We start from the raw sequence: 24,570 nt of genomic DNA, 5'->3' as shown, positions 1-24,570 counted from the left end.
GTTGCTTTTGGTCTTTTGTAAGATCAATCAGTCAGAGACAAGTTGCAGTTTGTGTTTGCTCAACTCAGGTTCACTGCCTGTAGCATTCAGTTGTTGTTTATACAGTCAGTAGCCAGATGGAGGTTTTGAGAGGGCTGCATTTGTACTCATGAAATACACTTTGAAAAAAAAAAAGAAAAAAAAAAGCAGAGGCCACTTAATGCATAATTTCAGAAATTTAATTAGTTATTATAATCTCTCACACTTATCATAATTAGTGCAAGTAATTTATTGCTTGTTTGAAATAAGAGTTTAGACCATTTAAGATGAGAGTGGAGCTTGACATCAAGTCAAGGTTTACACAGGGAAACCGAAAAATATATACAGGAAATGATAGACATAGGAATGTCAATATCAGTAAGGATTTGTACAGTCAACATGATTTTATCTATTTAGTTCTTTACTGACATGTAGTATCACTCTCATGTCCTTGTACTTCCCGCCTACATAAAATGCTTCTTCAGCAGACTCTCCATGGTGACCGCTTAATCAAGATGACAAGCAGCATAAAAACCAGATCCTAATAGGATGCGGTAATGATAAGACATTAACTAAACATGCACTCTGTTGTGTATTTTCAAAACGATTCTCCTTCTCAACATGTTTTCCCTTATACAAAAATGTCCTTGAGTAGAACTAAGTATAAAAAGCCAAATGATGACATGAATTTATATGAAAAGGTTCAGCCTCCCTGCTGTCATCTAGTCTAAAATCTCTCAGTTTTATGTTGATGTGCCTGTCATTTCTCTGGTGTTGCTACCCTGCTCCAAGGCAGGTACACTTATAGACCCAACACTTGCAGGTATGGGAGATGTGCTAATGACCTCTATTCAGCAAAGAGGAACTTTCTGTCTGAACTTTCTGCCTCTGCAGCAACACAAACACTTTCAACTGCAAATCCAGACTTTGCTGCTGCTGTGCGACTGCAATCAATACAGTGCAATGTTATGTAGTATTTCTGGGTGGCTAATAATGTAGCCCACAAACTCCCAATGCACATCTATTCACTTGTTATTTGAAAGTATAAGCTGCAAGATGAGAAATTTGATGGCTTTCACCTAAACCGGAGCAGCAAATTGGCAGAATAGATATTTCAGTCAGTTATGTTTGTGATTGGGCTTCGCCTTTTTAAGAGAGAAAATAAAAGTACGGTCTCTAGGGGTCATATTTTTTTGGAAGAAAAAGACAGAGCTACATTGCAGGCAGAGGGAAACATAATAAATAACATGTGAAATGAGGTGCGGCTTGAAAGGCATGAAAGGCAGAGAAGCAAAAACACAAAACAAAGCATGAAGCAGATTCTGCACCTGAATGCTACTGCAAATATGAAGCCTTATGATGTGGGGATAGACCTCAAAGCAAATACAGTATAAAGGTGTTTATGCATTCAATGAGCTATAGATTCAGGTTTATTCAATATATCTTTCCAGCTTGGTAGTTACCTTTCTGTAGGTAGCACAGGAGTCTATATTCATTCATCCTTTAGCATATTTTATTTGTATTTGAAATGGGACATAGGACTTATAACGAAGGGCAGACGGTGTGGAGATGTAGCAGAATGGAAAGTAGTTCTGTTCTCCAAACTGACTGCAGTAAACTTACACATCAGGGGTACAGTGAAACAACGGTGGGAAGCAAGCTTTGCCTTCAAGAGGATGAAGAGGCTGCTGTTGAATTCAAATCATGTATAAATACACATGTTAGCACAAAAGGATTAAGTGTGTTTGTCTTTTTCCACACATGTCCACTTATGCCACAGGAGCCTGTCTTTCTTCGATTTCATTGTCTCTCTAAAACAGGCTAACACCCATTAGTGCTGGCAGGCAGGGGATTGAGATGAATGTGTTCCAATTTTAACCACCCCTCTGAGTGCCCCGCAAAGTCTCGCAGTGCGCAGGAGGACTGTTCAGTGATTGCTGGTGGTGTCCCAAGGTAGCTTGGACTGTTTCAGAGTGGCTTTGTGATCCCTGCCTGTGGGTGGAATACCAAACGCATCTATGAATGGCTTGTACAATTTCATATAAATAGTTGCACAGAATAGTCTCTATTTCTTTTTTGAGCTTCCCCTCTCATGTACACAAAGAGTCTATTCCTTGAGAGGACTCCATCTGCAAAGGCCATTCTCCAAAAAAGTATGTAATTACATGAGATGCGACCACTCTTGCCCTGTGCCCGCATGGCAGATAGCGGGTAAAAAGAAGATGCCATACAAATATGCTCTCTGACAGCCCATCTGATAAGCCCATAAAGAAATAAATAAATACATAACCAGCTTGTGTCTGAGAGTCAGTATGTGTTTATTCACACTTGAGTCATAATCAGACTGTATATAGAATCCTTTCTTCATGCTTCAAGCTTTGTGTATGACACAAATTAGAGGGCCACAACTTAGTGAACAGGCTTGGCTTTAACCATAATATATGAGTTGCCATTAGGATAATGATAATGAAATGGTGGCGTGTTTGAACGAGCATCCAGTCACATTAATTCTTCTTATTATTAAAGGTCAGGCTCAGCATGTGTCTGAGCCCGGGCGCCACCAGCAATGGTATTTAACAAGACTTTCAGAATTAAATTATCCACAGGGAAAAAAAGACAGAAACCAGCATCTTTTGCTCCCAACTGACATTTAGAGGGCTCGCTAGGTCCTAAAGGCACTTACTAAATCAAACTGCATATGTTTTGGGACTCTACTGTATAAAATATAAACTGACTTCACAAATGCTGCCTTTTATTAAAGAGAATCTCTTGTCTATTCCAAGACACATTGATGAATGGGGGCCTGTGACACTAAGCTGCTAACTGTGAAAAAGCTGCTCGACCAACAGCGGGCATTTAGGTTTGCCACTCTTGCTTGCATGTGGGTTTACAAATTATGCAAAACGATAGCATTTGATCTCCCTCTATTAGAGTGAAGAAAAACAAATAAGCTGAACGGATAACATGAAGGCCCTGCTGTAATATAAAGGTCACCACAATATGAACAACCCCTTTTCGAGCCACTGGGGAACTATACAAAACAAAACAACACAAACATGTACAGTAGTTATAAATGTACATGCATTATAGTCTGGCAAACATAATGAGGACAGCAGTACAAGTTTGATGGTAGACCTCGTACCCGATAAAACTGTTAATGCTCTCCATCTCATCAAACATGGAAGCATGTGTCTAATGTCGTAGCCTTGGGGCAGACCTGGAGGCCAGACAGCAGCACCGTTCCTCTCCTCAGGCCAGGCCAGAACAATTACTACTGCTGCTTCACACATAGATATGTGTCACCAACGCAATTAACAAGCTCCGGAGGAGCCTGGGCAACCAGAAAGGGACAGACCGCGTACACGGCATGAATGATGAGAGGCATGAGGAGGAATGGAGACTGAGAAAGAAATGGAGGGGAAAACATGAGTGGATAAAGTGTGGTAAAAAGAAACATGGAAACTCACATCTCGAGGATTTTAATGTTGCATATAATTTGGATTTCATAAAGACAGAGACATATTAAAGTAAACCAAGAAATGTAATGTACTATGTTGTCATTGCAGTCTACACAGTATACGTATACTGTATATTGTTTTTACTTCCCCAAAGCTTTGGGCAGAGACTTTGGAGAGTGAGCCTGCAAATTCTATACTTTGCCTCCCACTTCTCTACATTCATCCTTGTTGTGAAGATGATTCATCACAGCTGTGACAGAGGAGTATAATGTGTTATAGCTCCCAGAAGGAACAGCAGTAGGTGTTATCTAGGCAGGATATTCATTTTATTCAGAGGCATGTTCCATTATCAGCTGGAGGAAACTAAGCATCCTGATTCTTTTTCTTTGCATCCACGCCATCATGATCCCCATCTCTATTACCCTGCATGTGACCACTTTAATGTCTCCCCATTGCAGGCTTAATTCTAAACCCCCCTATGAGCCTGCTCATTTGTTCTTCTCTTACTGTACAATTCTTTAACTTGTCCTTGTGAGATGTTCCGACAGGAAAAGATTGCACAGAGTTGAGAGACAGAAGCCCAAAGGTGTCTTTGCTTACTATGGGATGTGAGAGTGATCTAGGCTGTCAAGAAGCGAGACGGATTTGCCCGGTTCTTCTCCACCCAGTCATTGTTCATGAGCCTAGGCTGCCAGACAAGTATCTGTACATGCCACCTCTGACAGATTCCTGCTGTCACTCAGTCTGGGATGGTCTACAATCTGCATCATCTTCTCCCCAGATTTTATCTCATTAGAGCCAAAAATAGATGACTGGAAAGAGATTGATTTATTCCATGTTAGCACTTCTTAAAGGTGCTTAAGTCCTTTGTTGAACATATTACTTAAAATAGAGACAATAGTGTGGTTGCAGGTAAAAGTTGTGACTAGAAATAAACACAAGTGACACAATATCCACACATTGGGTGGGTTTTAGAAGTTCTAATAGTATTAGCCACCATGTTTGTCTGCCACTTCGCCCATTTTGTATCCAAAATGCATCCTAAGCATGTTTAACCACAGGATAAAAAGCTAAAATCAAACAGTGACTACTGTATATCTCTGAGTCTTATTTCTGGTATTGAATTAGCTATGTCTGGTTTGGGTGAGTAGTTGAACCCAAAGCAAACAGTGAGAAATATAAAACTCAGAGCAAAAATCTGGGCTTACATTCCTCTGGCTGGTGTATTTCCCTGTGTGTGTGTGTGTGTGTGTGTGTGTGTGTGTGTGTGAACAGCCCCAGAGGAAAGATGAATAAGAAAGGGCATTTACTGTGATACAAGCAATACAATCTCTTGAATGGTACAAGAACATGCAATCGGAGCAAGGGCAGAGGTGTGGGTCATTTTTCTCAGGCTAATATACATTTCCTCAAACATTTGAAAGCACATACATTTAGACAGATATGCAACGGACCCATTCATACGCAGGTTTGTCCACTAAACCTGTAAGGACAGCTTGACTTTTCCTAGCATGTTTTCCACCACATCTACATGCTTAATATTCACCAAAACCTAATTCTAACAAGTTTCAAGCCTCAAACAGGCCCTTGAAAAGTTGTCAGGAGAACTGGTCAAATGTGTTAGACTGGGCTTCACCAAGTAGAACCATGTAAGAACACACACAAACCTGCTCATATATCTGTTACAACTGTCTATTATTAGAGAAATTCTCCGTTTCTCTTCCAGCCCTTGCATGCTAATAAACAGAACCATTAAGGCACGTCCTATTGGGTTGGTGTGTGGTGGAGCAGTTTTATTACTGCAAAGTCACAGAATCCAACTGTCTTTTAAATGATGACAAAAGAAAAATAGGCTCCATTAAAAGCAGCAATCAAAGCTGCATCACCACTAGCAGGCACATCACGTAGCTTGTTCAATCTCACAACCCATGAAGCAATTAATTCATGTCAATACAAATGCACAAATTGTCTCTTTTTGCCCATCAGGATGGCAGAGGTCTTACGGCTGTGCTTGTGTTTACTTACGCATCTTTGCCTCTGTGTGAACATACTCAATGAAGTGAATCTGGAAGAGCAGGTGTAATTAGGTGTGGAAAAAAGGGAACCTTTGTGGTCTCCCTGGCTAAATGACATCAGACAATCTTCTCCTCTCCATTTCCTCCCCAGACAACAGGCACATTGTTCCCCCTTAGGTTTGTTTTTATATCTTTGATCACGTTGGACAGCATGACAGATGACATGATAATGATATTTTACTATTACCAGCCTCCTTTTGAAAGCACGGGAGCTTCTATCTGTCTATGGCTCTTCTGAGCTAACTTAAATCAATTTAACAGTCACACTAAAACACAAGAAGAAAAAAAATCTCTAAAAGGGTTTGAGTGCTCTGGTCAGCCAGCAGTGGCTTAGTGAATGCTGAGGATCGATGCTTCTTATGGTAAATCATTAAGCCCCATTATTTCTGTAAAGGCAAGCTCACAAGAAAATTCAAACCCAGATGTGTTACCACCCAGGCAGAAATGACCACTGGCTAAATGAGTCAATATCTCAATGTGAAGACATAGGACATGCTGCAGTCAACATCCTTCCTTGCTTGACGAATCAGCTCAGGTAAAGAACAGGTTTTGAAATCAAAGTGTGTCGCATGTTGGGATTCCGACAAGGCAAAAGAAGACACGTACAAAAGAAGAATGGGAGGCACAGAGAAGAAGGCTTTCTGATTGAGGCTGAGAGCTAATGAAAAGTGGGTTCTGGCTTCTCTGGGTCTCAACAGAAAAAAAAAAGGGAAAAGTCTGATTTTAAAAGTATCTGTGAAAAAGCACAGGTCTTAAAGAGTTTTTGTGTACCATAACCCCATTGTTCCCTTTCCCCCAACTCCCAGTCCTCTCTGGATTGGTTTCTGCTTTGAAATTTGATGGAAACTAGAAAGGCTTCCTGAATTCCTTCCTTTACCCCGCCTCATCTTTCCTCCTGTCTCCATCCATTGTCACATGCCTTTAAGGTATTCTGATAATAGTGTCAAGGATGACTGACAGTTTTCAGGTGTTTGCAGTGTTTTTCTAGACACAAATAACGCGGGAACTGTTCTTAAAGTGGAAATGTGGATGTCATCTTCAAAATCCAATCTGAGAAACAGTTTATTTATAGATTTCAGACAAAAATAGACAAATAAGAACAAGAGAAAACATAAGACAGCCAGACACCTTTCTGCTGTTACACCAGAATAAAGTATAAGTGATTGGCGTTATTTCAATAGGCTGTTGACACACAAACATTTCCCTTGGGTAGGTATACACCTCTCAGTGCATCTTAGTTCAGTGCTACAATAGTGAAGTCATGTTGTTGTCAGCCATGTTCCACATATTAGGGGTGACACTGCTTTCAATTTGGAATTTAAGGCAACAACATTAATCATATTAAAAACAAACTGCTGATACACACAGACTTGAGGCGGTACATCATGGAGAAAAGCTATGGCTGAGTGGGTCAAGGTAGAAAGTGCATACGCTTGTCTGGACTGTAATCCGTCATGCACTGCAGATTGGTCAGGAGTAATGAGCCTTTACGTTACAGTACACAGAAAGCTGATACCGTGGGGGTGCTATTTTGCACAGTCAAATTACAGTTCGATTTTCACCTAACAAAGACTCAGCAACATTCACCAATCAATATGTGTCAAAATGTCCCCCACCACTGATAATAGATCTGACACACAAAAGGAAGTGTACACAAATCTGCAAGCATACAAAAAGTGGCATGTAGGGCAGATGATGTAGAGTAAGGTTGAGTGAAGGCAACAGGATGATGGAAAAACTAAAACTAGAGACACTTATGTTTCTTTTTTAACCATCAAAATAAGTTTTCCAAAACACCTTACTATTATTTTCCCTTATGACAATATAAGGCATCTCACAATTTTTCCAGAGTTTCAGAGTGTTTGTCAAAATGACACAACCGACTTGATGTAGTGAATAAATGAAAAGTGAACTGCACCGTGTCACAAAATTTCCCATTCCCGACATCTGTTGGGTTTACCAGATGCTCTGCTCGGCTGCCTACCCGAGCTGCGTCTCTGAGTCAGCCAGGCTCACCAGTAAGCCAAGGATCTGACTGGCTGTGGAAATTGAGCCTGATGGTAATTGATTGCACATAACTTGCGTGCTTCAATTAAAGAAAGTTACAGCCAGTGAGGAATTAAAGAAGTTTCAGAGCAGAAAAGACTTGGCCTTCCATAATTGTAACTGCATCTTTCTTCAAGGTCAGCTGAGTGCCTGCGGGCTCTGGGAGGGGGAGGGGGAGTGAAAGAGAGATGGCTGACAGAGAGAGAGGGCCAGCCTGACAGCTCAACAGGGCTGAAGCAGACATTGAAGGGCAGGTGAAAATAGTAAGAGTCTGTTCTGCTGGTATCAGGGGGCATGCTCCATGGATGGTCCAGAATCACTGTCATCAAAGTCCCGTGGGTCCATGGGGTCTGGCCTCGGTTCTGGTACTCTGACAGAGAGGGAAACAAAAGTAAAAATATATCAGATCACTTCCAGTCTTCCATCTCTTTTTTCTTCCACAAATCCCTGCATGCCGCCACGCATACACACACAGCGCACCCACGCACCTTCCACCATGCGCACATATTATGGAAATATAATAAACCTTTGTGAAATGTAATCAGCTTCAATCAAGCTGCGCCTTAAGTAGAAATCATCCATTCTGTTGGTTTTATATTAGCAGCTCTGTGGTGACAGAGACAAAGTGATAGCTAAATTGCAGGGACCTGTAGCAATCCGAGCCTGGCTGATAGATTCAATTTCACTGGAGACAGTCTACACTAATCATATGCTCTAATTGGACAATGTTGTAAGGGTGATAGAGCATTGCTCCTGTCTGAGAAGCAACCCACTCTGGTAACATCTCTCATCCCCCTCTTCATCTTTCATAGTCCGATTTTCTCCCTAAATCTACAGTACCACTTGCTTTTTCAAAAGACTTTATGTCAGCATTTTTCCTAAACACACATTGTATGGGGACGGGTTTAATTCAATGCGATTCACTACACTTTAGAGCTATGCCAGTTAATTTCATTATTCAGATGTTTTTTAAAATAATCAAAGTGTATGACCTTGGACAGTTACTTTGCATTTAGATTTGTGAATATACTGTCATTTATCAGAGCAAAAATCAATAAGAAGAGATTAAAGAAACAAATCTTTGATGTCATATTAATGTATAATATTATAGCACAGGAGTAACTGGAGGAAAAAGGACAAGTTCACTGCTAGCTGAGTTTTTTTGGCGCAAAGGGATATTACAGATTTGCTTTCTCACTACCAATTAAGCAGCAATGCCAGTATATAACCACAGTGCAGGTGCTTTGGCCTCTGGTTATTACATTTGAAGGGAGAGTGGATAATGACAACCAATAAAGTAACCGGTAAATTATATAAAGCAAGATTATTTCCTACACAAATTGGTATGTAACACAATTACCAACATAACTGAGAGAATTAAGAAGTTGAATAATAAAATAATTAGCAGTCTGTTCTACAAAATAGGATGGAGAGCATAGAAGTTTAAGTTGAATGCAGTGTTCACACCAAGGTATGAAATAACACAAAAAGATCTAGACATTTACATCTGCAAGGGATTGTTATAATTTGCCTAAAGCCTTAGAGCCTACAGCCATGCTAGTGGCTCTATGAGCATAGAAAGCACAAGGGTGGGGCTAAAGCCTTGTGCTAAGAATTTTAATAATTTTAGCATTTAACATTTTAGTAAACCTGTTGTTTGCCAGGATATGTGTTAGCAGAGTGACAGACATGTATCACATTCTCCAGTGCCCACTCAGCCTGGACCTCAGTGTTGTCAGCTGTCAGGCAGATGATGGACCATGGCACCTAGCTTTGAGGACGTAGCCGCATTTTATTGGTTTTATATTAGAGGCTTTTTCTTTCTTACTGGTATGTAGTTTTCAGATTAGATTTGATTCAACTTTATTGTCAGGTACAAATTTAATAGAAAGGTCTAACCCTAAGGAATGAAGGGGGTGGGTGGGTGGTTGGGGGGGGTGGGGTGGGGTTAACACTTTAGAACCACCTCTTAACTGACCCTTTATACAGTGCACTCCAGTATGACTCCACCACCCACTATGACCTCAATTTTAAATACGTAGTAGTCATCACCTTTCTGACAGTTTCAATTTAAAAGGGAGAAATTATAATCTTGTTAAAGTAGAACTCATGGCAGAGCTGCTGTATGGATTGCATTAGATTGGCCATTGAACGTGTGTATATAAAACTTGAAGGCAATCCCTCAGCCTCAGCTATTTTCAGATTGTGTGTGTTTGCAGGGTTGAGAAAACAACTTTAAACTTCCTATCAAGCTATATATACAGTTGACATACTGTTATCCATTTAGATAATTAAAAATAAATGATGGCTAAATCTGGTTAGCCATAGGTCAAGCTCATTGCATTGCATTCTATTATTCATGGATGAAAGGTTTTTCAGTGCTCTTTATTTATGTTTTTTGTGGAGACTCGCCTCAGATTTGGTAATCTATCATACACTATGCAAACATCCTGTTGTCTAAAACCTGTTGTCTTTGTTTCTGTACAAAATCCTTGATAAAAACATATCTTCATTTAAGTAGCTACTGTAATTAGTAAATTCCACATTTGTTATCTGATAATATTGTGTACATTTTTACTACCCTCTGCTTTTCGGAAGCGTTTCTTCTGTACTTCCGCAGCTCAGAGCACCTTAGATGCTTTTCCTGCTCATGCTGTATGCAGCACATTCTTTGAGAAAAAAAATAAATCTACACATCGGTATGCAGAAATATCTTTCTGAGCGCTGCTCCCTGAGTATTCCTGTCTGACATACTTCTGTTGGCAGAAACAAAGACCTGCTTCCTCCTCCTTTTCTCCTGCACCTCCTCAAGGAGCACATCATCACAACACAAACTCGCAACAGGGCATCTCATCAAAGAGCAGCCACATATGTGAGAACACATGAATGCATCCTAGGCATACTGGTGAACACCTATAAGTGCATTCAAATTAGCCTTTTAGACATAAATGGAATAACCTGTGCTCAAGCTACAGTATCTGTACAAAAAGTTTATGTGTTTAAACAACGCAGCAACAACGTGCATACAGACACACAAACTTAGAAACACACACATTGGCATTAAGTACCAATTTACGAGAGCCAATAGAAATGATTTTGGACAGAATGCATACACATAAATACAGATTTTGCAGCTGTAAAGCTATAGCATCTCTCTTAGGTGTATATCCGCGACATTAATTATCCAAAAGTGCTGCTCCTATTCAAAATCTTGGCAGAGTTACCTTTTGCACTTGCATCCACCACACAAATCTTACTCAGTATTCAAATTGTCTACAGCATCACACAAGCTGTTCACTCTTTGTTGTCAGTACAGCAGACAGTAGTCTGCACTGAGCTAAGCCCCATGCTCTCACACAGCTCCCTCCTGTTTGAGATGGCATTTGGGGTAAAATGTTGGCAGACTTATTTGTGTAAGGCAATTTCATCTTGCATCTCCAGTGAACCACAACAGTCACCCTGGTATTTGTTAAAAAGAAAAAAAAAAGAAAAAGAAGTAATTACAAATATATTTATATGGCAGCAAAAAGCTAGGCTTCAACTAGGGAGGCAAATGAACTATTTATATTCAGATGGTCGTTGCTAAGCCTTAGGACACATGGATGTAATAACTTATTTATTTCACCTGCAGGAAAAAGGCCATTACTTGAGAGAAAGAGAGAGAAGGGGGGCCTTGGTGGTGGTGGGACAAGAGAGTGAGAAAGAGAGAAAGAGAGAGAGAGAGAGAGAATGCTAATGAATAAGAAAGAAAAGACTGAGTGGAACATGCAACAAAATGTCAGTGGGTGGGTGATAAATTCCCTTCAAAGTTAAAGCCCTTCTTTTGTTCTCTTTTTATGTGTGTTCATCTTCCCTGGCCAAAGTAAAAGATCACTTTGCTGTGTGTGTGTGTGTGTGTGTGTGTGTGTGTGTGTGTGTGTGTGCGTCCTGATGACTGGGTTCTTTCCATGCATGACTTATTCATAAGCTTTAACACAGTCCATGTATTATTGATCAGGGCCTATCATTGCCTCCTCCCCTTTGTGTGACCATGGCCTGCAGACAGGGGAGAGCTGAGGTCTGGTAGAGCTGCCACAGAGAACTGTCTCTGGGCTGCGGGGTAAATGGCTGTACTCCTAGTTGATGGATGGACAACAGCCTTTGTATGTCGAAAAGTGGGCTTTTTGGGTGTTCTGAGGGGAGATAAGAGGTTCGATAGGACTAACAGGACTGACAGAGGAGAACAAAGCTAATCTAGCAAGAGCTTCCTCCCTGCGTGAAACAAAAGTTTGTTCAGTAGCCCTAAAATGAACCCATTGGTCATGGGAAAAAACCTTGGGCTCCCTGCAAGGAACAGAGAGAGAGGGAATGTGGATGATGCCCCCTACACTTTGACTTTTGTCTCTCATTTCATTCCTGTTTTGGCCTCAACCTCGCGGAGCTCTCTGGTAGAAACAGAAAGGAGGGGTTCTTGCCCTGATTAAGTTTGAATTCCCTGCTCTTGGCAGAGAAGCTCCAGGACTCCTAACTCATCATCCGGAAACACTCCCATGTGAATAATCATACTGCAGTAGCTTGGTTCTGCTGAATGGGTAAGAGGTGTGTGTGTGTGTGTGTTTTCATGTAAAAAGATGGAGGGAGGGAAGGGAGGAGCTAAAGAGCAAACTGAGGGTTGCAGATAGTGGAGTGGGGTTCCTCTTGATTAAGCAAAGAGGTTGAATGCATAGGCATGGTGGCATTATTATTTTCAGGCAGGAAATAACTATAGCAATTTGCATTTACAAACAGTGGTGATACCATCTAAGCATACTCCATCACATAAGATGACAAGGCCCATTTCCCAAGCCCTGGGGGCCTATAAGGTTTGGTCTAATAAGAGAGGATCCTTAATGGTTATTAATAGAACCCACGAGGACAGACTCTTCCCTTTACCATCCAATGAAGCAGTGCACTCTGCCACTTAATGGAATAAAATTTCTCACTTCTACCGGATGATTTAACTTTACATAATGCTTTGTGATAAGATATGATGGTGATATGGTAAGAGGGAGGTGAAAGGGAAAGAGAAACGTGTAGAGCAATGACATGAGGAATGAAATGTGAACAAAAAACAATAACTTGTACACTGCATTTCAATGTAAGAAAAGGAAAGACATGATGTTGGCTATTATGAGTTACGGCCTGTGTTAATGCTCTGCTGGATCTAATTGTTCATTGTCTCTCTCTCCTTCTTACCATCTTGTCTGCCAACTTCCCTTCTTCTGTCTAAGGATTTACAATCACGACTTTTACCTAACAGTTCTATCCAGGGCGTGTAATTTACAAATAGTGCCTGCACACAACTTTCATTAAGAGCACCCCTGTAAACCCCCCAACACTTTACACCATGATGATCTTGCCAGCTAGAGGGTGAGATACAGATTATTCATGAGGAGAAATCCGAATGAAAGCCGGAGGAGGGCAACAAAGAGATAGATGACTTGAGAAAGGCAGTCAATTGATTGGAGCGTCATGAGGATGAAGAACAAAGAATAAAAGGAGGACAACATGGATGCATGAGGGGAACTGGATCCTGGGCTAAATCAGTATAATTTAACACTGCAAGAACACTACCAAGAACACAAAAAACAATAATGTTTATGAGATGAGGCCCTGAGAACTTTCTGAAATGTAGTGTAGCTACCTCACCTGCTATTGTGCAATATAAGAATACATCCAATTGCAAACTATTTCCTTTCCTTTCCTTTGAATACAATATGTTTGCACAAGCAAGGAAAACAGCAGCAGATTTTGGTAAAAAATAAAAGACACTCACTGGGCAATAATTGAATCTTCTATAAAAATAAATTTATTTCAAGGCAGAGAAGCTTTCTGCAATTGATTAATTACATAAAGTTTCAGTTGGGGTTATTATTTATTATGGAGTTATTTTAGAGCTGACTCCTTTAGAATTTATTATTTCTAAAATGTTACTGCCTGTGCTCTAAGCTACATCTTCCCTTTTGAGTTCATATGAGTTGCACAAACTGTGATCATTACATGAAGCCTGTCTGATTTAATCAAAGTGTGTTAAAGGGTTATGGTGAGCTGCACTCAAGGTTCTGGGAGAATAATCCACCTCCAGAGAGCAGGGTAGAGAGGTCAGAAAAAATGTTTCAGCTCTTTCCTATTTCCTATTTCTTTGTCCTAAATTATTCATCTAATGGGGAGATTTTATATTAAATCAGTGGATGTCCTCAATGATTTTAAATGATTTAAACTGTGCTATATTTGTATTTAAAGATATCTTGATACACAATAATTCTCCAGTAACAGAGCTCCTGTCCTGTGATGGCAGAAATCCTGAGCAAATATGACAGTAGTATTTGAGAAGTGAGGACTATTATGATTCCATGTTGAGAGGCTGCTACTGTATGTGGGCACAGGTGCTACCAGCTGTGCAGGTGTAGGAGGAGATGTAAATGGCAGGGAGGATAAGTCACAGCTTGTATTCAGGACTGTTTGACTGTTTGACTTTAAACCAGTGACACACAGGATTTGGTTTTGATGAGGGTTTGAATAACTGATTTACTTTTGCGAACACAAAGCTCTGGGTTGCTCTGATTTCCATTTATTAACTTGATAATTAGTCTGTATATCTAATGTTCTCCAATGCATTGGAGACAGACAGAGAAAGACAAAGAGAACACCCACAGCACTGTTTTTCCTCCATGAGACCAAGAACTTCCCACACGGCTGTCAAATCTCTGCGGTCATTTTAATGATAAATCTGTGAAATCTCTTTATAGCCAGCATCTGTGCAACAACCCCTGTTGAGCCACAGCCACAGCAGCGTTGGCTTTGTTTACATACTGATTTATTGGGCTGAGGAGATTATTTTCCCCAGGAAATATAACTGTCTACACTCATGACATCCTGACTGGCTGCAGCAAGCTCCAAACACTCAAGAAATACGATACTGGTATAATTTAACACTTTTGTCTAAATTGAATGCCTGATCAAGCCAAGAAAACTGTGTTCTCTTGTATCAATTATGAAGTAAGCATGTGAGGATTTTTGCAATTGCATTTCATTTTGGGACTTCTCAAATATGTGAAAAATGAACATGAAATGAATTATTGACTGTCTTACTGCCTGAAGAGCAGTAGAAAAGGGTGAAAGCAATCAGCCAACAACTATATGACACACACTCTGACCTGAATGAGTAATTTTTACAAACTGTGACAATTTGCCTCTTTCAGTCACTGGTCTATTCATGATGTTTAGTGGGACTGTGTCACCCATGATGTTCTCTTGCTGTTCTAAAGACTTAATCAGTTAATCAGAAGAAGAGACTAGGTGAGTAACAATGTATGAAGGTAGAGGTTACAGAAAGCTAGTGGGTGTTCAATATGACCCTTGTTCGTTGCAGCTTATTCATCAGAGCAAAATGAGAGCAGCAAGGATAAAACCATCTCATCTTCCACTAGATATATCGCTTCAAGTAGATCTCATTCACACTCATGTTCATGCATGCTATTGTTTTAAAATTTCAGGACGTCCAGTGTGTGCACCTCTCCAACCTAGGTTTGCGTGCAGAAAAACTCACTACACGATGCATGTATTATGGTGAGGAGGCCTTTTCCTGCATACAGACTGCGCACAATGAGGCGGAAAGGTCAGTGATGTGGAATAAAATTGTGTCTTAATGCTCAGCCAATCAGAATAATCACACGGGTTTGTCTTTGCTCCGGCGGGTGTGAGCCGGAATGAATACCACCATTACTTCATGAACTGATTTTGTGCTCACATTGACATAGGTAAATGCCATTAATCGTACAGAGGAATTCAGACAAAAGCATTAAACCTCTGTAAAGATTTAATCTTACACTGTGCCTTTTAGTGATTATACAGTTTCTGCGGCCATGGGGGCAGTTCAGGAATTAACTAAGGAGTACTGCAGAAATCGCATCCATGTAGCCCACCAAAAGAAAACTGCTTATTAGGAGCAAAATAAAATTATAATAAAATTCAACATGGAGACAAGCATCCGTTTTGTGACGTGGTTTAGTCATATGACTATATGGATCTCAGTTTAGCCAAGATGCAATCTGACAATCAACAGTTGCCCCTGAACAGCACATCCATGTGTAGGCACAGGACTGTGCTTCTAATTTGCCAAGGCCATTAAACTCTTGGTCCCAAATTAAATGGCAATGAATGACGTTTAGAAGATTCCTTAGAGGAGAGTAAAGAGGAGATAATGGAATCACCTTAATTATACCCCATTGTATAAGAAATGGGTAATAGAGGAGAGACATGCTGGATTTAGTCTGCTAACAAGACATTTGATCTTCAGGAGGTTAACCTGTGTCATTATCTGCTATTATTCATTTGAAGTCGTTACAAATACACAGCTTTTCATTTGTAAAACACAGTAAAACTCAGATCCCTATAGAAACAGGATAAAATTAATGGCTCACTGTGGTCTAGCACCATTGCTTACGCTGACGAAATGAAGAACTTTGTATTGTTAGGTTTTTTCGCTGTTGAAGGACCCATCCTGAGAATGGTGCTGCTCAAAATTTACGATCCTGAGCTAAGGCTTAATAGGTGGCCAGTGATTAACAGTCTGGATGAAATGTTTCAATTGCATTCTACAAAAGTTCTAAAAGCTGAACTGATCTTTCAATTACAGAATGACCTAAAAATCTATTTAAACATTATTTAAAAAAAAAAAATAGATTTAAAACATCCAGATGTCACTGGATAAAAGGTGGGACTAAAAGCTGGATGGGTCTTCGCAGGGCCACATATAGAGACAGACAACCATTTACACCCATTGGCAAATGTTTTTTTTTGACACAAACTTTAAACACAGAATATGTCTCTGATTTAAATTGAAAAAAAAAAGTAGTATCTAATATGCCTTTGAAGTTTGGATATCAAGCGCACGAAAGGGACAAAAAGAGAATAAACCCATTGGAAAGATAAATTTGTGTCTGTCCTTCGAAATTGCTTGGCTTTAGCTTACAGGTAACAAACAGTGAGTGCCTATGCTGCTCCTACGCTCCCTTTATCTGAGGCTTCCTACATTCTTCCACCCCTATCCCTTCTTTTGTGACTTCAGCTTGGGAGTAATTTCATCTCTTTGGCCAATCTCTGTCTCTCATCCTGCCATGTCTGTATTTCCTTATCAAAAATTTTCTTTTATCTTTCTACTTTGGTCTTCATTAGCCTATGCCGATAATGCCTTCTTCTATCTCCCCCGTCTCAAAAACACAAGCACCATCAATCCAGGGTCAGTGAATGGAGCTCTTCCTAGCCTAATCTACACAGACTGTCATGTGACCACTGAGCTGGCTCTGTCCTGGGGCCAGACAGCTATTATCAAGACTGACTGGTCACAGCAGTGCCCACACACTTGGCAGGCTGGCAGGGCTGCCCCCCATTGTCTCTTTCAAACAATCCTCTTTTCTAACAGCGACACGCCGGCACCATCTCAATCAGTGAACTGTCCAGGTGCCTCAACAAGCTGAATCAGGATCACGCTGGAAAGATTTAAAATTAAAAAGTTGTTTACTCCACACTTGGAACAATGATACTGACTCCTCCTCTGTTGGCAATCTCCTCTATCAAGAGATGGGGAGATGTCAGAGGCACATATGGCCAGAGAATAGGAGGAGGAGAGAAAAGGAAAAAGGGGAAAAAAAAGCATGTGCCTATGAGACAGAGAAAAACAGAGTCGAAGAACAGACTGGCTATTAGGCAAAGCCTTCTGTCACATGAACACTCCCCCTCTCCTGCATCCAAGCCCTGTCATCCAAGCCCTCAGTGTGAAGGACACCCAGACAGACAGCCCAGAAAACCTGGGCTCCAGACTGTCACAGCTCTCATCTCGTCTGATAAAAGTATCATATGCCTCATCCATCCCTCTGCATTTTTATTCTTTTCAGAATGTTAAACACATTGCAGAATAAAGGACTTCCCTCAGGGTGCAGCACAAAGATCTTTCTCCTATAACAAACAAAAAGAGAAACAGTTCCAACCCCCCTGAACACACACACACACACACACACACACACACACACACACACACACACACACACACACACACACACACACACACAAAAACAACTTTCAAGAAAAGTTCTAAATGCAAATGTGACGCTACAATGCAGATGTATTAACAGTACATCTACAGTTGGTTTAAGACAGAAACTTGTTTTGTTACTGCAGAAGCAACACAGTTACACGCAGCATTGTAACACAGTGAAACACAGTCATGGGGCTTCTCAGTGCTAATAAACGTTTACATGTACAAATATATCCTGTGAAACAAAAGTCATGATAGCCTGTCTTTATTGGAAGGTGAGTGTCCTGGATATTTCATAATCAAACTGTTAGCAATTCCAATTGAGATAGATCCTTAGAAATAGCAATGTCTTCCCCTGTGTGGACATAATTCACAAAAACATCATAGGCAGTGACAGTCAGGCTCATTTTCAAATATGACCACTGAGTGAGATCGAAAATGCAAAGTAATATATTTGCTAATTGGATCCAGTTTAGAAAAGGCAATTAATCTTTCATTGTCATAGATCCGTTCAAAGAACTATTTTGGATGGAGGTGATTTTGGAAAGCCCATGCTAAATCCCCCATTAGAATCCTGATGTGGTTAAGTTAAAACCATCTCCTCATTCCTCTCTAGCCAATAATCTAAATCTATGTGGTGTCAGAGCTTGTCTTGAGGCTGCTGAATAAAACATACTAGCGTTTGCACATTCCTCCTTCCTCTCACTGGGAGAATAACTGAACAGAGGGACAGCCTGTGGACTGGGAGAGAGGATCTTGACAACCGCCCTGCTGAGTCGTCAAGACACATGTTGTGACGTTGCTGCTGTGGGAAGTAGATGTTGTGCAACGGTGTGAATGTACGTGTGCTGTTTCTGTGTTGACAGCTCATACCTAAGGCCCGAGGTTTGATAAGGCACTGATTCATTGCCCCTTGGTTCAGCCTGCTGCTATCATCCTCAGACATCTCCACCAAGCTGAAATCAGACCTGTAATTCCACCCAAAGGCTAACACAATGTGTGTGCGTGTGGTTAAGGGCAACATGGTAGGTCAGACAGTGAGAGGAAGGCATCTGTGTGTGAGAGCACCTTCCTATCTGTGTGAAGCACTGGTTGCCTAGTTCCTCTGTCTCTCCACTAATTACCCTAACTGTGTGAATGTGTATTTGTGTGGTTTCTAGAATGAATAATGAATGTTTATGCACAGTGTGACATCTTTTGAACACTTTTACTTGTGTGGGCTTGAGCATTGCATGCATGATGGGTTGCAAGGCATAAACTCTACAGATCAAGTATGACAATCTGCCTTGTGGATAGAAAATAGAAGAACAGTGTGTGTGAGAGAGATGATGTGGGGGAAAGGGAGAGGGAATATGCAAAGAGTTTCCAGAGAACCTATTTTTCCTGTTTGTAAATGGGTGCAATTTTTTGACAAGATACAAGACAGGAGAAGAGGGAGTTCTAATTGCCTAGTCCACGTTCTGTTCAGTATGTCATATTAGCTGTGCCCAAGATAAACAGCATTGTTCTCATATGCAAACAAGTGTCACAAGAACCAGCAGATTGCCTACAGATTGCGATGTGCCCATCAGAACAATTAGCAAATGGCTGATTGGCATTTGCTCAAGTTGGTGATTTTAGCTGACCACATTGTGATTTGTTAATAAATACTGTAAAGTCCAGATGTTAAATGTTCATTCCAGATAAGCAGTTCACGAGCACCAAAATAAGAACAGTCCAGTAAATGATGTTGGTCAGTCCAAAAATGAGGGTGACAGTTGGGGTTTTAAATGAATGGATTACAGATGTTTAGTTTTATAAATCCCTCTAGACGACATTGCAATAATATTGGTGATCAGAACCGATGCAACAAAACACAAGACAATCAACCTTTGTTTTAAGATTGTGTCGTGGCTGTTACATTAGGTAGATTTTTTTTATCATTCGGTTCAAAGTTGTTTCAATCATCCAAATCTGATGTAGATAGTGGCAAAGAAAAATGAAAATGTTAAAGCACAGACTCCAACTTATTATCAACAGGAAGGCAGGGGAGTCATTACAACATGGCACACAAAAAGGAAAATTCATTGTGGCATGATGTCAACTTCACATTCTTTATGAGCATGGCACACAAAGGACTATAAAATTCTCATTAATAGGAAACTGGGGAAAAGAAGGTCATTTCGCACCCGCTACAGCAGAACTGCATCTCGCCATATGTATTATAACATATGATTGAGATAAATAAGATTCTTTGGATGCAGACATCTGGCTCCCGCTGTCTGACAACTCTTCCTCTCTGCACTTCCTGAACCATGTTTGTCTCACTTGTTTGTGTATTCTTGCTTTCTTCTTTTTAAATAATTGCACATTTGCATAAATATACACCATTTCCATCAAACTCAACACACAGACACTCCTATCAGAACTTTCTGTTGTTAGAAACGGAGCTGTAATTAACAAATTTACATTCACTGTGCTTTATTTATAACACTACTAATTCTTCCCACCTTTTCTCTTAACAATATACACAAACCAGATAGGCCCGTATGACAATGTGGTTATTAAATGGGACAGCTAGAGAAGTCTGGGTGGGAAATTTAGAGAGCAGGTGCAGAGAAAACGAATTAACAAGACAGACAGGGAGAAGTGGATGCAGCACACAGACACGCTGTTCTGTATTCATAAATAATGAAGTAGATAATAAGACATCAACACATTTTATGATGTGACATAAACATGACATGTTCTGCCTTAATTTACACTCACAGAATATAGTAAAGGAATGCAAAACCTGGAAAAAGTTAGCATGGATTCTCAGTTTAGGTGACTCCGTATGAGGGTGAACACTGGCCTACATATTAGATAGCACAAGGTTATCAGGAAGGGTATTTGTTAAAGCAGATATAACAAAATATGGACCACTAGATTAGATAAAATTCTCATACCCAGAAGCATGTTGAAGTTTACCATCAGAGACTAAAGTATTGTTGCTGTCTTATGCACTGCAGCCTTCTGAAATATGACTTGCCACGCTTTCTTTCATTTTTCACGCCTTTTCCTTCCCACAACACTTAGTGTGCTTTCCCCCTTTTCCCCCTAAGTTTCTCCCACTCTTTCCTCTTTAGCAGCTTTTTCCTAGCTGAAATAGAAAGACATCTCTACAGGTTACACATTATGCTCATTTAATCTCAGCCTGATTACAGCATAGCTGTGCTTAATTACATTCCCAAAAGCTACCTACAAATGCTACCCCGGTATCTTTTTTTTTTTTTTTTTTGATAAGCACCTCCTTAGTTGGATGTCTTTATTATTAGGCATCTAAAAGTGTTGTTATTACACAAATATTGTGAACAAAGTCCCTCTGGATAAGAGTATCAGCCTAATATATGATTTATGAATATGAATTACAAAGGTTCTGAACCCATTTCTTTGTGATAAATCTAGCCTTTTTATATTTCAAGGCAAAGTTCAACAATAGTGAATATTTAAAGAGTTCTGTGGCGCTCCTTGTTAAATTGTTAAATCTTACTTCTTACCAGCGTTTCATTCTCAGTAGAACAAAACTGACAATCACTCTTTTTCCTAAACTATAAAGTCACCATGCTGACACTGATCCTCAGAAGCAAAGCACTTCATGCTTACAGGCAGAGGGCACAATGTGAGTGCGAGTAGAAACACACATTTGCACACATGCAACAAAAACAGCAGTAGAAAGGCAGAGAAAAGTTGCGGGAGAGAGATGTATTTCATACACATGGATTAAAAATCTCACCTCAGAGCATCAACAGAAACACAGCTGTAATTCGATTCTACTGCACTGTAGCCTTGAAATCATCACAGGCACTTAACACAGACTTTTTGCTCTCTGGGTTCACAGTCAACACCCACAGCACTCGGTGGAGCTCTCATATCTATCTACACAAAAGATCAATAGTAGAAGCCCTCCTAAAGCCCTGGTCAAACCTCTATACACCGTCTCCCCAACCCCAGAAGCCCATACTGTAGGAAATTAACTACTACATAATCCAGCAGCAGTGCCACCTTAGCTCTAGCGAAAATCTAAATTCTGAACTCAAACTTATCCCTACTGAAGTCAAATCCAATATCAGAAGAATGCATTAGTTTGAAAATACTTTCCTACCTGCCATGTCTGGTCAGCAAAAATACATTCCTACCTGTCTGGTCTTCTTCGCATTTTGACAGGCCGTACACTTTTGTGATTTATACTTGCCACTTTAACAGGAGATTCAATTAGACAGCTTCTATTTTCCATCTTGCTGTTTGAACCGTCATCTTGCAGTCGAAGGTTCAGATTGAATCTAGAAGCTCCCACATGCCAAAATAAAATAGATGGGTTGTGCTAAAACAATCCCACCTCTAAATCAGGTGTGTTTTTTGTACATAGAATTACCTCATTTGTATTCAGGAAAAGTTTCAGGACAAACAAATAACTGCCATTAGTCATCACAAACTACAAAGCAAACAGAACTGCTCACAGTTATCTACCTACACCTCTGCAAACACTCCTCTCCCCCCATTTTCCAAAACCTGTTTGATGTGAGTCATGGTAGTGTTGACAGTCTCTATAATATGCACGTGCACATGTCCCCACATACTGAAATGCATACAAAAACACAAATGAGTGACATCTTAAAAAAAAATAATAATAAATGGAGGAACACTGCAAATGTGGCATGAATTATGCATGCTTCTACTCGCTTATCATCTAAATGCATGTTTCTCTATTTGTCAGTTTAGCCTGTATTTGCTTTGCATTCATCTGGGACCTTGGATCCACCTCTGTGGAATGGTGATGGCCGAGAGAGAGAGCAAGATTTAAAGAAGAAGAGAGATATATTTTATTAATATTTTTTAATCAATAACTATAACCAATAGCAATAGGTCAAAGTTATTAGGATCAGTCACTGAAATAATCATAAGTAGCTCTTTTAAACACAGAATTCTAAAACTGAGAAACAAACTTATCAATATTATTCAACATTGATTAAAACCAGACAGAAAAGTCTTTTCCTATTAAACATTTTTAAAGATGGACCTGTTGGGCACACAGTAAGTCTGTGTCTGGTGGATGACATGGTCTATCACCTCTTGGCCAGGGCTTTAGAGAAGAGTTTAAAGACTGCACACAACAGAGAGCCTGGTCGAGTCCTCAAGGTCACCCGTCTTTGGCAACAGAGTCAGAACTGCTCTCCTGCAGCTCTGGGGCAAAGACATGTCATTAAAACTTTCAATAAAAAGTCAACACTCAGGTAAGACCAGAAAGCTGTATACAACTCCATCGGGAGTCTATCAAAATCTGTGCTTCTCCAGCTCGTCTTCTTCAGTCTGTCTCATTTAAACTGTCAATGTTTGTCTCCTGAACAAAAGTCACATGAATACCCTTCACCTTATCAAGTCAAACAGAAATGCTCCTTTCCTGACACATCAGGCCCAATTCAAACTGACTGAAGACACCACTTAAAAGGACTCATGGGGAAGGAAGTAAGAAGAAACACGAATGAGAGCAGGACGGGAGACACTGTCGTACGCTGTTTGTCATTCCTGACTATAACGCAGTTCTTGTTCGATTTTTAAGTTGTAGATTCCTTGGTCAGTAAAATCTGTGTTCCTGAAATAAAAAAAAAAACAATGTATCATCAAAGTAACCCTCAACTATAACAACTCAATGTGTTTGTTTTTTTATTGAAACATTTAAATGTGTTTGACTCCTTAACCTTATTCCGGAGAGTGGCTGACTTTATAGCACTGTCCTCCTCCCCCATGCTGGAGTCAGACCCTGACTGTTGTCTGCTTATGCCCACTGCTCCTAGATTGGTCTCAAAGTCATTAGCAAGATATGTCTGTGTTCCTTTTGAGCTGAAATGTTGAAAACACTGTCCTCTACCATCACATCCTCATCACTGTCATAGACTGTGTCTACATATTCATCACTTTTTTCCAACTCTGATTTGTCTCTGCTGCCTCCTCAGACTAACTCTGTGTGACTCCTTCCGCCTGCTCACACAGCCAAAACACTTTACAAAAATGACCTTGTAAAAGTCATGAATTTCCAAGCTAAACACCATATTGATTTTCTTGTATTTTTACTGAGGATCATATGGACTGGCCGGCTGTGTCAAACAACATCTTTCACAGTGATGATTTACAATCTTGAGACACTATTTTCCTGTGACTATTCTTTCAGGAACAGATCATCACTGATTAATGAAGAAATATTTAACATGGTGGCTCTCGTACTAGGTGAGAGGTGAGCGAGAGGCGACACAAATGTGTCAATCACAACAGTACTGCTCTTAATCAACTTGTTCACTGTCAAGAAAGAAAAATCTCCTCAATGCTATCCATCCTAGCTGCAGATTTAATGCTGCTGTGGCCCACAACTTCTCCTGCTGCCAAACAACAGGACTTCACTAAACAAGGGAAACCACGTACGATCTTAATGTCATGTTTTCTGCTTGCTTTGGTAAACTTACCAGCAGAGCACACACTGAACAAGCAAATGCTGGTTTACTACATATGCATGCACAAAACTCCCTGAAATGTCTCGACACCAACAACGCACTATTCACAGCACTTACATGTGAAGAAAAACAAAGAAAAAGCATAGAAAAGTTAGAAAACGTCTTCTAAAAACATTCTCACATGCCTGAGTGAGAAAGAGAGAGACAGGGTGAGGGCAGGGTGTATTAATAAAGAGTTTTTAGTGGAGCCATAACAAGCTTCTGGGCCTTGCACACAAATGCACGGAAAAACAGATAAATCCAGCTGAAACTGTTTAAATTATTGAATGAGGGCATGTTGAGGCACAAACACACTCACACACACAAACACACACAGAATGGGACAAAGGCTCCTTTTGTAGCAGGCGGTATAAATTTTTCATTAGAGGAAATACAGCTCCCTCCCAATTTGCCTT

General features: G+C 40.2%; 1 protein-coding gene across 1 annotated transcript in view; it reads right to left on the bottom strand.

The window, feature by feature from the left end:
- Nucleotides 1-3,481: 3,481 nt before the first annotated feature.
- trim44 (tripartite motif containing 44) overlaps nt 3,482-24,570 on the bottom strand; it is a 44,743-nt gene continuing 23,654 nt past the window's right edge. Inside the window, exon 6 of the mRNA XM_067501794.1 lies at nt 3,482-7,967. Within this exon, the coding sequence (XP_067357895.1) occupies nt 7,883-7,967 (85 nt within the window). The 3' untranslated portion in view covers nt 3,482-7,882. The remainder of the gene's footprint in view (nt 7,968-24,570) is intronic.

This window comes from Channa argus, chromosome 4 (genome assembly GCF_033026475.1).
Source record: "Channa argus isolate prfri chromosome 4, Channa argus male v1.0, whole genome shotgun sequence".
NCBI classification, from domain to species: domain Eukaryota; kingdom Metazoa; phylum Chordata; class Actinopteri; order Anabantiformes; family Channidae; genus Channa; species Channa argus.
This window is presented reverse-complemented; position numbering and strand designations above follow the sequence as displayed.